We start from the raw sequence: 14,282 nt of genomic DNA, 5'->3' as shown, positions 1-14,282 counted from the left end.
CATGTGGACGCCAGGTCTTAAGAGGTTAATACTGATACAGTTTTCATTATTCTGTCTACGCCTTTAAAGGAGCAGTCTATAGGTTTTACACATTAGGAGGAATTTGCTATACTAGCCACCGTTAGTAGGATACTATTCAGTTTGTGACCACAGCCGTATAACTCTAGAGGAGCTTGGTCGAGTCTGAGAATATAACCACGTCGTTGTCATCTCGGCTTGGGCTTGAAGAATGCATTCTTAACAGAAAGTCTCAGTTGCAAACTGAGGTTGTGGAGTTGGAAAGATGTTGGATCCAACATTTTGTGAGAATATTTCAGTTTTCAGTATTTTTAATCCAAAACCTACAACATACTTAACTACTGTACTGCATATTTTGTTACTTTCCACCAATACAAGCTGAGAGAAACAGTCTGGAGTACAGAATTGGGACACAGCATTTCATTAATCTCAGTCTGCCATCTCCTAATAGCCGCCCTGGGTATCTAGTCTGGGAGGAGCTGCACAGTTGTTGACACTGAGCCCTTTGCCTCAACTTGAAACCTAGAAAATGTTTCAGCTGCTGCAGACACCATCAGAGTGGTCAGAGTCACAGAGACCGCATGAGCAGGCCAGACAATCCGCTATAAATCACGCTCCTCAAACAAAAGTTGCTTTTAATTTACTCCGGTCAATCTGCCCTTTGCCCTCACTTTGCTCCGACTGTCTCTTAGCTTTGACCATGGAGGGCATGTCTGAAGTCTGGTAAACTGCCGCCCTCATCCTGCTGCCATGGCTACGCAGCTCAAAGGCCACCCCCTCCCACTTCCTGTCCAGCTCTAAACACTGCGAGCCTCGACGATCTCGGGACCCTCTGTGGGTTTGTATTCTGTCTTCCGTGTTCAAGGGGGCCCCAATTTTGTCCAAATCCAAGGCTCGATTTGGGGTCGAGTGTTTCGAGCGGGATGAAGGTGACTTGGATTTGCGGCGCGAGCGAAGAGGAGGCCGTGGTGGAGGAAGAGGAGGAGGAGGAAGAGAAGGAGTGATGGGGTTGGCAGATGTTATTCTTCTGCTAGGCGTTTTGAAATCTCCGCCTCCTCCTTTCTCTCTGTCTCTGCATCTGTTTCTACCTGTGAAAGAAGAGGCTGCTTTAAAAAAAAAAAGGGAGACAAAAACAGACAGACAAAGTAGACAAAAGAAATGTCAAAGCACTCACCGGCACCGCAAACCATCCACATGCATGGAGCACTCAGAGGAAGCACAAAATAAATGCAAAAAGTTCTGTATTTGTAGGGGAAAGTCTGTGGTGCAGAGAGAAGTCAAATAGAAAAAAAGACTATGAATTAAAACTACAGGAGATTATTCCCATTCTGTCAAATTCAGTGAACTATTACACAGCCATGACCAGCCAACTGTTGCAAAACCATCGATACAGCTTTTCTCACACTCACACACACACACTTTCTCTCTCGCACGCTCACACACACTCTCTCTCTCTCTCTCTCTCTCACAAACACACTCTCTCTCTCACTCTCTCGCACACACACTCACTCTCTCTCTCTCTCTCTCTCTCACACACACACACACACACTCTCTCTCTCTCTCTCTCGATGTGTGCATGTATTTATTTGTGTGTGTGAGTGAAAAGAGACCCCCAACTTCATACAGCCTGCTGCCATCTACTGGCTGAGAGAAAAGTGTCTATGTATGTATATTGTATACAGCTTTACTAACCTTTTTTTTTTTTTTTTTTGCTTTATTTCATAAGATGCCAATAAACAAAGTTAAACAAAATGCAATCATATGTCATGCCATTGCAGGAACAGCACAGGTGTAAATAATGATAATGGACACTAATAAAGTAATGGTCACCAATCAACGTTAACGTTGTTAAGCTCTTCCTGTTTTGTTTGTTATGCTAACGGCATGACAACGTCGGTCCAATGCATTAGGTCAAGACTGGCGTATCTGTTTGGTGGACTGCCATGAACATTAGGTTTAGACATTCAGTCTCAGCTGTAATTTGTTTTAATCATATAAAAATAGTATACATGTACCTACTATCTTAAAAAACAGCACTGGTACTCTGAGCAGGTTAGCATGCTGATGTTAGCATTGCTAAGCCAAAGCGCAGCCTCGTAAAGGCCGCTAGCCTGGTGAATGTACAGTAACTTAGATAGAGTACGTTAACTACAGTACATATAAGACCGTACTACTTACCAACTGCAAGTAAGATGACTTGTTACAAGAGTACAAACGTGGCTCTTTTTAAACCTGTGTATTATGATTAGTTTTGAGAAGTATAAGGAATAAACGTCTGGTCTACAGGTGTTCGCTGATTGGCTGATGAGACCTAAATGACATCTGTAACATTGTGTCCAAAACAACTGTGTGAATGTGCTATTCTTTCTTTCTCATTCGTATAGTTATTTCAAGTTAAGTATTAACTATTGCTTATTTTAATCCGATTAATTTAATTTACACTAGCTCGGCTGAGGAAATATGACGAAGCTACTTTCCTCCTCGGTTTCTCTACCTGCCCACCATTATTTCCCTTCTCTCGCCAGCAGATGGAGCCATTTGAGATAAGAAGCGAAATTGTGCAGATGCACATGGGAGGCAATTATTTTGTTGGCCAGCGCACATGGGCAATGGTCCCACCAAGAGCCAATGAATTGAAGCACCAAAGCCTGTTTATATAGCAGCGAGGTCTATAAGCGAGGTCTTCCCATGCAATTACAGCAGCAATCAGATAGACCACTGGCTCCTGCAGCATGAAAACAAGAATTACACCTAAAGACTGTTTTTTAGAAGTCTCAGCACCTGATATTCAAGTACGATTTTTACTTTTTTAATATTTTTTTTTGGTCTCCATAAAGGTCCTCATCTGAAATATTTACAACGCTACAAAAAAGAAAACTCCATTATCCATTGTTCACACAGATACAAATCCCTGCTATGTATTTTCCTAACATCGTCCCAGACAAAGTCTTCTGGTGAATCCCACCCACTCACATACATCACAGTCAGACATAAACTCATGTTTTATGTTTGTACATGTGAGAGGGGAGAAAATGGAACAGGCAAATGCGTTTCTTATCTCTCCTCTGTGTTTCTGCACGCAGACGTGTTTGCGTAAGTATATTAACTATTAAAACATGCCATTAATCTAATAAAAAAAACACCAAAGAACAAGATCATTAAGTGATGCAAAAGATACCAACAGATGTAGACACTGTGTTTGAAGGCAAGCGTGAGAGCTCGTATAAATGTGTGTTTCAGGGAGGACAAGGAAGAAACAGAAGCTAGTTTTGTTTGTGGGCTACCAAAGGGCCCAGCATGACAAAGCTTGCCTAACAAGGCGCTGAGCAGTGGGGAACCCATGCATAGCTAATACCCCGTTTCCCCCAAAAGCCTTTGTACCCCGACACAAAAGCCCTGTCCTGCACACGCACACGCACACACACGCACACACACACACACACACACACACACACACACACACACACACACACACACACACACACACACACACACACACACACACACACACAGAGAAGAGGCAACAGAGAGGGAAGGACAGGCATATCAAGTAAGATATATCAGAGAGAGGTTGTACAAAAAAGGGAGAGGCACAGACATTCATAGCAAATGAAGTGAGGAGAATAAAATGAATCAGATATTATGGATAGTCTAATTAAAGAAAGGAGGCTGCTCACATGAGGCTCTACAGAGGGAGTGCAATCTTTCAAACATTTATTTGATCTATTTACAGACAGTACAGTCAACTGATGACAAGAGAGGAGAATTGATTTCTATCGAGACACAACTGAAGAAACAGCATGGCTGCATTGTGATTCAACGATGACTACAGTAATACGGTGATTTCACAAAGTTGACTATATACAAATTAATACTTTTTTAACTGATAAAAATGAAAAAGGACGTGAGATAAATTAACGTCTTCTTGACAATATAGTACAGGACAAAGAAAGAGTGAAACCTTTAAAAAGTGAAACAGTTTGATTGGTTAGTCCAATTTTTTCCAGCTAAAACCCTGCAGGAAAAAGACTGTTCGGAACACTGTTGAATTGCTAGACTGTGGAAAGAAAGGGGGGGGGGGGGGGGGGGGGGGGGGGGGGAACAGGTGCTGCCATGTGATGTAGTGCAAAGACGACAAAATGGAGATGAAAAAGGGAAAACCGCTCATGCAAAATCAGTGCAGACGTTTCTGGATCATTTGGTCCGAGCGAGATTGCATGTGTGCGTACTCGCTGCGGTCTGTTTTTCATGAGTGACACGAGAAATGCCTGAGGTGAGAGAACAGTGGTGGAAACACAGGGCGCACTGTGCTCGAGTCAATGAAGAAAGAGCTGAGCAAATGTGTGCACTCATGGAACTATAGCATATGTTTGTATTTATGGCGTTAGGTCTGCCGTGTCAGCATGCAGTGTGCTCAAAAGCATGTTATAATTTGAAAACAATATATGGGTCACTTAGAAGTACAGTAATGTAGCCTCCGTATCACTGTGGATTTGGGACAGCTCGGGATGTGTTAGCAAATATATACGGATGACAGCTCAACCACCTGTAGCATGAAATGGACATTTTCAAAGGTTAAAAAAGAGATGGAGAAAATAATTTTTTAAATGTGTGAAGTCTTGTTTGTGATTGGCTAAAGTGCATTGTTAGATTCTGTAGGGAAGGGGGGTGGGGGGTTTGGGGGGTGTTGCCATTGATCATCAAGCGAATGTCTCCAGAACGTAATCCACAACAAATCTGCTCAAAGGTTCTTCACACAGATACAAACCACACAGGGAAAAGTCTGGACAAGCCTAATGCATCCATGTTTCCTCTCTTCATGTGTGTGAACTAGTTTAGTTTAAAGGTATAATATGCAACAATGCATGGACTGATACAAGCATAATCCCTCTCAATCATTACTTATGACCCACCAGGAGTGTGTGGCGGTGTGTCTATCTACAGAGAGCCTGCCCTCTGTTTGCTGTATTGGCATTTGGTCCCCGCGTGGAGGAGAAACCTCCTCATTCCCAGGTCAAACTCCGCCCTCGACGTACGTGATGCAGCGGGATGAAGCGGGTTCGTGAGGAGGCGTGGCTGTGTTTATTTGTGCTTTAGAACAAAATTGCTGTGTAAGTAGCGTTTATTCTTCTGAATAGCAATAGAACGTTGGTTCCTCTCTTTATACAATCTCTAGCTCGCTTGTTGGTTGAGCCGGAATGAAGGGCGGATTTTGAATGCTGTGTTTACAAACAGCAACCGATCATGTGACTACATATTATACCTTTAAGGCTCTTGTTGATTATTGAAGGTAGTGCAGAAATCACTAAATCAACTCACTCTATTCATTGTTTGACTAAATTAACACTCAGCCCTATGGCATGTGATGAAAGCTCTGTCTTTTACCTTTACTTGCTATATTTTACACTTCTGGAATTAAATTCCATCATTTTAATTAGGCAGCTGAAAAAAATATTTATGAAATAAAGGGAGGAGATCCGGATGCATTCTGGGCCAAGTGTGACCAACAAGGAACTTCAAACTGACTTTATTGGTCTCCCACTCACAGTGAGGTGAAGGAAGAGGTGAAAAGTTCAAACGTTTTTAGAGTTCACACCGGGGGAAGTACCTGAGCTAGGCCGCCCGTCCTGTGCTTTTTGTTGGGGTCGAGGGTGGGAGTTGGATTTGCACTGTAAGCTTGAGGGAGTGACGTAGTTGAGGCAGGGGCTGTTAATGTCCCCCTCTCCCACAAGAGTCAGATCCGACAGCGTGTCCTCCTCCAGCATCTGCACCGATCCTACCCTGTCAGAGTCTTGGAGGAGACCACGCACGGCACCCTGGGACGGATGGAAGGGGGAAATGGTGCAAGGAAACGGAGGAGGTGGTCTGGCTTTCACCCCCCCTCCGCTCTCAGTTCCCAATGCAGAGTCCAAGCTCTGGGACTGATGGCTCGCGTTGAGCAAGTGGGTGCCACCTGCCCTGTCGTTGCTTTTCGCCTTATTGCCCCGGCGACCGCTGCTGGGGAAGCTGCCGTTGTTAGGGTTGCGGGAATAAGGGGTGGAGCAACTGGGCTCGGGGTCGTAGGGAGGAGGCGCAGACTGGTTGGTTGCTACTGGCGACAGGCGCAGGAAATCTGGGAGCTGCAGGTCGCTTTTGTTTAGCAGGCCTCGCTGGTCGTCGGCTCGGTTGCTCTGAGCTTTGGATATGAGGTCGAAGAACTCTGCAGGCACACACACACATAAGCACGACAAATAGGAACAGGTGTACAGTCACACATGCACAATGCACACACACACACACACACACACACACACACACACACACACACACAAATGAATAATCACCCGAAATAACATCTTGGAAAAACAGTAAAAAAACAACCATTGTAACTCAGAAAACATGCAGCAGAGAGTTTGTATTAATCAGTTAGACAAGTCAAAGCTACATTCAGTGTGAGCAGGGGTGACTGGGCTACATGTAGCTAGCTAGCTTTGAAAGCAATCGGTGCTGCTTCTGCAGTACTGCAGACAGGCCAAAGAGTTAGTGTGATTGGAGCAACCAGGCTACAGAAACAAAAGAGAGAGAGAGGTCGTTCAGTCATTACCTTCAGCTTCGTCTATATTAATCTTTTTCTGCTTTCTTTTCTCCGGAGCCTTATGGAGAGAGACAGAGTGGTTGGGTAAGGGCTGGCTGCTTGTGTCAGGGCCGGGCCCAGTCTTGCCGTTTTCCCCTTTGGGGCGGGCTGAACCGGCTTTCCCTGATGGCCTTTCCTCCCCCTGGGGGCCACAAGGAGAGCGGAGCGGGGCATTAGAGCCCTGTTGAGTCATCATGGTGCAAATACGGGGCACAAAGTAACGTCAACACGTGGGGGACCAGTACTGATGGTGAGGAGGGTCACAAATTGTAAAAATGTGAATTTGATGAGGGGGGTGGGCTTCAATGATAATGTGTTTGACAAGAAGGTATGGTAAAAAAAAAATAGTATTGAAAATACTTTGAGTAAAAACATATATCTATGATGCATTCTGATTAAAAGACAGGTGGGATGTTCCATTCAGAGAACCAAAATGTTTAACAATGTGTGTACTAAGCATCACCAACATATAGGGCAACAGTAAAACACACCACAACACCAGAGGGACCAACTTTCTACTACTTAAAGCCAAACTACTGCCCTGCAAGTGGGGAAAAAAAACAAGTCTGCTAGAATCAACCAAGAAAGCCATAAATGACCATTACAGATGGTCATCAATCAGGTTGAAGACCCATTAATAACAAGAAAACCCGCAAGTGCTACTGCCACCACTAACTAAGTCCTATCCCGGTGCACAAAGGGAGTCTTTGAGATGGTAAGACCCAGAAAATGATCCACAAGGCTGGACACGATCACCCAGCCACTGGGTTTGTTATGGAAGAAAGAGAACCAGCAAACCAGAGAGGAAAGTTGACGATGCATTCGGCCACAGGCAGGACCTCGATTATGGAACATTAGGAACCCTGAGAGTGTGACGGGGCTCCGCGGCAACGGTGCACATAAAAAACACAGTCACATACAGCCCCGACGTCGACAGAGACACACATCATACACCTGCGCCACATTTTGAACACATTGCAAACAGACATGGGGTGATTGAAGACAGCGAGGGACACTTAGTAGCGTGACATCATCAACCAGGAAGTGGAGACATTCTGTGGGTTATGGAACATTCCAGAGCGAGAAGAAAATATGTGAAATAAGAAGCTGGGGGGAGATCTTACTGGTGCCGATTGGTTTCTGCTCGTCGAGGCCGTGACGAGGCCCTGAGCGGGAGCTGCTTTCTGTTTGTCTGCTGAATGAGAGGAGAAAGAACGACAACCTACAGATGCAAAACTGAGACAGAAATATCATGTATGTCGTATTTTTTGTTCAGTATGTTGCAGATTCCCTTTTTTATTGACAGCAACTGCATGTGTGTGCTCCTTACCTTTTCCAGGAGTGTTTTCTGCAATATCTAATACCACTCGCAGCCCATCCAGGTTAGATATAGGAAGACCTAGGTCTAATGGCTCCGACTCCCCACTCTGCATCACACACACACGATACGAGAATGACGTCATCACATACACTGCCCCGTCTGTCTATTTCTTTCTGTCTATCTACAGGCGGCCAGCATGACTTACAATACGTGCCACCAAGTCAGCGAGGTGCAGGCCGTATTTAGCCACCACAGGCCTGAGGACCTCAGTTACTGGCTTGGTGGGCTTTGCTTTAAGGCCCACCGAGCGGTTAATAGGGACCAAGTCGAGTCTGGAAAAGTAGAAAACAGAATAAATGGTAATCGTGGTTTCAGGGGCAGCATTTTCAGTTATTTCTATGAAAGCTTGTGGTGATAACTACATATTACTGTACCTGAAGAGAGTGCGTTTTTCTAACCGGAGGTCCCGAGAGCACAACGTCAGACAGTCTTGGTCTAAAACAAGTGGCTGAGAGAGTGAGAGAGAGAAAAGGAGAATCATCATGACAGATTTTTTTTTAGAAAAACCCTAAAGTATGATTACTTACTGCTCAATAAAACAGCAAACGATAAACCTGTGATATTTACTGCTCTCTTGACCTGTGAAATGCTTCTTACTGGGTAGTTTAAAGCTGCTTTAGTATTTTGTTGTTTGTTGCCCAGTACTGCCCCCCATAATCATTTGACATATTGTTTGTATAGAGATAACTGCTTTAAAACCATTTTAGGCAACAACTTAATAAAAAAAAAAGTAGTTTAGTGTGATTTGTTTGATCATTTGTATAGAGAGCTAGGTATTTAGGACAGCCCCACTTGATCCACTTGCGTTGTACCTTCTCCCCTCCGACCAGGAACAGGTCTATAGCTGCCAGGTTGATGCAGAGCTTCTCACAGAGGCCCAGCAACAGGTCCCTGATAGACACCCCGGCCCTCAGTGACACAGAGCAACATGAGCCGTCCGGCAAAGTTATGTTACAATGCCTCAAGGGGGCGCTGCCCCCTCCACGCTCTGTTGACACCAACAGTGCACCACGGGAAACATCACCCTGATGCAGGAAAACAGAGAAACAGACAGGGAGGATGTGAAGAGACAGTGAGATGAGGATCACGGTTGGACATTATTTCAGCACTGTCAGTGTTTAGTTCTTTGAATTATTATGAAACCATAATAATGAATGTCTATATGACTGTGATGTCTAAACTAATTCCTTCCAGACTGACCTCATTCTTGCCTGACCCTGACGTCCCCAGCTCCAAACTGGCTCCTGAAGACAGCGAACCCTGAGATTCACGGCGACCATTGCTGCCAGAAAAATCTATAAAATAATACACTCATCAGAAGTATCGAGGGAATACTTCCAAACCTGTATATTCAACATGAAAAATAGCCCTTCAATTTGAATGTGTCTACTTTAAAAATCAATAAAATGCGTTTAAAACTACTGACTGTAGTTGAAGTCGGTCAGCTCTCGTTTCTTCGGGCCTTTGCCAAAACTCCTGTTGCGGGACCAGGAGAAGAACAAGCCTTTCCTCCGGTCTCCTGAATCTTCCCGGCTGTCCTCATTCAAAGACCTTCCAGACTTGCTCTTTTTGTCCTCCTATAAGACACAAATTAATATATTCCATTTTACTAGATTACTAGAAAAGCGTAAAAGCAATTCTGTGATTCTCATCCTTTTTACACATTTAATTAAATTTCTATACTTTATTACGTTACCTTCTTGGGTGTGGAGAGGTTGGAGCGGTCGGAGCCGGTGGTGCTGTGCTTGGAGTTGGGGCTGCTGGGGATGTGGTACGGATCAGGCAGGGGCCTCCCCTCCACCTCCGCCAGCATGCACTCCTGGTACAGCAGAGACTTGAGAAACCGTGTGTAGCTGTCGAACTTCATCAGGTTGAAGATCTAAAGGGGTGATAAACGAAGGACGGGAGCAATCAGTGGGTAACTAAAAGTTAAATGTACAAAAAAGAAGAACAGAAAAAACAGGAAAACTAGAAAGCAATTAAGAACGACAGAGGATGAGAGGTGATTAGAGATGTAAGAGTAGAGAAGAGTAGTGAAGAGAGAGAAGAGAAGGGTCACTGGAAAAAAAAAAGGGTGACAAAAAGATATTTAGAGATGTTGCAAGCACATGGGATGATTCTCAAATTTAAAGTAAAAGTCTAAAATTCCACTAAAAGGCCTTTGAGGTTGTTCTTGTTCACAGTAGTCCTAAAATCCATGGGGTTATGAAAAGAAATAGTCCTCTGGGGAAGAACTAATGTAATGCCCCAGTGGTAGCACAAGATCTTGATGAGCCCCGGGGTATTTTGGAAAATCTCATCTTAGGCTTTGACGCGCGTGTGTGTGTGTGTGTGTCTGCGTGTGTGTGTGCGTGTGTGTGTGTGTGTGCGTGCGTGTGCGTGTGTTATCAGAGTTTGAACATCTGAGCTGAGCTGTTGAAATTGATAGCGAGTCAACAACTTTCGCCCCCTCCGCGACATGCACTTGTGAGGGGCCATTCACAGTAGTGATGCTAGAAAGCAGGGGGATATGAATAGACAACCTCATGTTGTGTTCTGTAATACTAGTACATGTTGAATACAGGTCTGTTTGGACTCAGCTTTATGAGTAAGAATACATTCGTCCCTCGGGGGAAAGCCTCTTATCACTTTTCCATTCGCGAGGAAATTCAGAGGCCTGTGTCATCTAAGTATTGCTCCCGGAGAAGTGGTTCCTAATCACCTCGAGATCTCAATAAAGAAGCCCTTGTGTTTGTGTTTGTGTTTGTGTTCGGTGGATACGCCACCTGCAGCTGTTGCTCCTTGAACATGTCGGGTCGGGGGGCGTTGAGTATGTCGTCGGCGAGCTGGGCTTGACTGTCTATGTTGACCGGCGTTGTGGCTTTGCTGGACAGGAAGCTGTTGTAGATCTCCCTGGCACGCTGAGAGAGCTGGAGAAGAGGTTGAGGTATGGATAAAAAAAAGGCAATAAGACGGAGAGAACGGGGAGAAGACGGGGAATGATTAACACGGAGCACTCTCCCTCGTTATCGGGGTTTAAATGGACGTGTGTGTGTGTGATCAAAAAATGTCATGTCTGTCACCTGCTTCTTGTCATTCTCAGGAACGTGGCTGAAGAACTCACAAGCTTGCCAGAACAGGATATTCTCCTCGCTGAACTCTTTCTTTAGGAACTCCTGCGTCACAAGCATTCAACGTGGGGCAACAATTAGGAACACTGTGGAAAAACTATACAAAAAGTCAGAGCCGACCTGACAGAAGCAGATCGGATTTAACTTCAGAAGGGGTTTTCTTAATAAAGCCATTGTGATAGTTGGAAGGAAACATAGTTATGTGACTGCGATGGCCATGCGCGGTGGTAGTACCGAGAAGTAGCGGACTCCCACGGGGTCCTGCAGCAGTCTCTCAAAGCAGACAGCCCAGCTGGCCACTCTCCTCTCCGTGTGGCGCCTGTGGCTCTGAACGCTGGGCAGGCTGGCATTGCTGTTCAGGCTGTTGTCGCTGCTGCAGCCCTGCAGCTCCACGCTGTTAAGTTCTGTAGAAACACACACACACACCGAGCGTGAAACACTTGTAGCGGTAGTGACTCTTGGGGACCTCCCAGTTTGATTTCATGCAGTGTTCAATAATTCATACACTTTATTTTATACCTTTAGATGTGTTTCTACTGTATGTTTGCATTCACAGCAACACAAAGGAAGGTCGATAAGGTTAAAAGAGCTGTCCTCCATTTGTTCTTGTGTTTTTCTCTGTCGGCAGGGGCTTATCCTGAAGGCTACACTATCAGTAACATGGTATGTCCCATCCCAACGATACGGCCAGAAGAGCAGGGGAGAGGAAAGTGTTCCTGCTGTGGTTTGCTGTTGTTTTATATTTCACTCACACAATCCCAACAATACTCTACTATTACAGATTTAATCCACCGATCCGTTTGAACTTTTTCCAACTCCTGTGTTAAAATAAATTGACTTCATGATTGAGTGTCGCCTGTTCTTGCCACAGTCCGAGCAACAGGCTGTGACATAATATCGTGTACGCCCCGATATAACACACACAAACTCACATATAAAACTAGAGGGGCACAGACCTCAAACCAAAATCAGAACTGTAGTGGAAAAGTGTTCAAAATGCCCAAAATCACAATACAACTCCTCAGAAAGTCATAAAGATAATATCCCACTATAGTTTCATATAAGTATCTGCTCAGTTCACTTCTTAACTGTTGATCGTACCTTGACAAAAAGCTCCATTGCACTCGTTATCGCTGTGCCGTACTTCTGTTTTCATAGTCTAGCCGATTTAATCTTGAATACCTCCCAAACAGAAGTAAACCACTTGAATAATACCTTAAACACTGTAGTTTATTATTTATTTTTCCCACCACAAGACCTCAGACTGTGTTCCTAATGTGCGGACAGACTTGCGAAGCAAAAGCACAGCGAGATGCTGAGAATATCAAAAATAACAGAGCTTGAGGCCTGGTGAACTGAAAGTGGGTGGCTCAGTTGAGATAAAACAAAAAAACAAGAACAGCCAGAGGGAAGGCATCACCGGTCAGGTGCCCGAGACAACGCAAATCCTGAAAATAAATTGAAAGACCAGTATGTTGCTCACAGCTAGTCCTGTGTGATTTTAAAACTCGGAAACTTGGCCTGTAATGAATCATTCTAGTGTGATGTCCCCCCTTTTGCACATTTTTCTTTACCGCAGTTTTCTTTCATGATGTTATCAATGAAAGTTTTCATACGGAAGAGTATGACTTTTCAAACCGTCCGGCTCATTCACTATCATTTCAAACGGCATAGTAAACGGCTCCGAAGTCTTCGGACATTAATCTTCATATTTTGCCGTGAATATGAGGCAAACATCACATCAATCTATTCTATAACAACTTCTCCAGTTCAGTGTCACAGAGGCTGGAGTCCATCACACTATAAAAGGTGCAGCACAGCCGTCGTTTTTGGTTATCAACAAGAAAGGAGTCTCAGACACCATTTCATATTCATGCATTTACGTATTTCTCAATGTTGTTCTTCAAAATAAAATAAAATGAATAGTGATTGATTTCCCCCGACTTTGTCAGAGAACAGAATCCAAACAATATTATGTTTGATAAAATACAAGTATGGAAGTACTGGAATTAAATCAAAATATTCAAAGTGCAAGATTTCAAAGGCCAAGAAAACTATTCAGGTTTTATGAAATGTTTAAAGTGATAGAGAAATGATTTGGAAGCTTATTTTAAACCAAGTTTTCAGGGGATTTAACTCAGATTGGAGAGTAGTTTTTCCATCTACATTTTACAGATAGTAAAATTTACATTTACATTTACATTTAGGTCATTTAGCAGACGCTTTTGTCCAAAGCGACTTACAATAAGTACATTTGTCAAAAGAAGGAAACAAAGAAACCACGACGTATCATTGCCGATGCAGTAAGAGCTAAAAATAGAACAAGTGTTAGGTCCTCATCTGAGTAAAGTAGTGCTTCAAGAGTAACAGTGCTACGATCCGAGTTTTTTTTTTTTTTTTTTTTTTTTTTTTCACTAAAGCATTACAAATGAAATCCATTAAATTATATTGATGGAGAAAAGAAAGAGTGGAGCAAAGGTACAATACTTGACACTATTCAGACTAGCAAAAACATTTAACACAACAGCTTCCCTATAATATTAACATACAGGTTTACCCTGCAGCTTAGTTCATTAAAATGAAACCATTCATTTCACAAACCAACTGCATTTGTTGCTGTTGTGACCTGCAGCCCTTCAAAAAACACATCAAAGCCTCCGATATGTTTGGTTTACTGCTCCTTGGTGCCTAAAATCTACATTTTCTATGTTTGCAGAAGAAGCACCGCCTGCATCCTCACCTGGGTACAGCTGATAGGAGCCGGTGTGGTGCCAGCGGGGCAGGTAGCGAATCCTGAGGGGCAACCAAGCCCCTCCATCCATACTCACCCTGTCAGGGCCCCACACAACACACAGTCCTAGACGGGGCATGCACACACACACACACACACGCACACACACAGCTGGCTACATCACAGAAAGAGACAGAGAGGCTTCTAGTCGTGGTGAGCAGCCTGGCTGACAACCTGAGAGACCACAGAGAGTCAGGTCACAACAGGCACACACACACACACACGCAACACACAAACACACACACACACACACGCAACACACAAACACACACACACACACACACACACACACACCTCTGTGAGCTTCCACATAGGTAACTGATACGAGCACACACCGGCCTTGAGATGATAAATAATTCAGAGCCGAGG

General features: G+C 44.1%; 1 protein-coding gene across 4 annotated transcripts in view; it reads right to left on the bottom strand.

Moving 5' to 3' along the window:
- Positions 1-3,534: 3,534 nt before the first annotated feature.
- The window catches only part of rgs12b (regulator of G protein signaling 12b), a 36,392-nt gene continuing 25,644 nt past the window's right edge, over positions 3,535-14,282 (bottom strand). The window contains exons 6-18 of one of the 4 annotated variants that reach the window (XM_084006346.1): positions 11,357-11,526; positions 11,075-11,167; positions 10,778-10,921; positions 9,709-9,891; positions 9,439-9,589; positions 9,213-9,307; positions 8,825-9,037; positions 8,387-8,460; positions 8,158-8,284; positions 7,962-8,058; positions 7,756-7,823; positions 6,602-6,773; positions 3,535-6,217 (exon numbers count right to left, since the gene is read on the bottom strand). In XM_084006346.1, the coding sequence (XP_083862472.1) occupies positions 5,592-6,217; positions 6,602-6,773; positions 7,756-7,823; positions 7,962-8,058; positions 8,158-8,284; positions 8,387-8,460; positions 8,825-9,037; positions 9,213-9,307; positions 9,439-9,589; positions 9,709-9,891; positions 10,778-10,921; positions 11,075-11,167; positions 11,357-11,526 (2,213 nt within the window). In that variant the 3' untranslated portion in view covers positions 3,535-5,591. Of the gene's footprint in view, positions 6,218-6,601; positions 6,774-7,755; positions 7,827-7,961; positions 8,059-8,157; positions 8,285-8,386; positions 8,461-8,824; positions 9,038-9,212; positions 9,308-9,438; positions 9,590-9,708; positions 9,892-10,777; positions 10,922-11,074; positions 11,168-11,356; positions 11,527-14,282 lie in introns of all 4 variants that reach the window. The other 3 variants (XM_084006345.1, XM_084006347.1, XM_084006348.1) reach the window with 3 other exon arrangements.

The sequence above is a fragment of the Eutrigla gurnardus genome (genome assembly GCF_963514095.1).
Source record: "Eutrigla gurnardus genome assembly, chromosome: 3".
NCBI classification, from domain to species: domain Eukaryota; kingdom Metazoa; phylum Chordata; class Actinopteri; order Perciformes; family Triglidae; genus Eutrigla; species Eutrigla gurnardus.
Note: the sequence above shows the minus strand (reverse complement) of the source record. Positions and strands in the feature narration are given on the sequence as shown.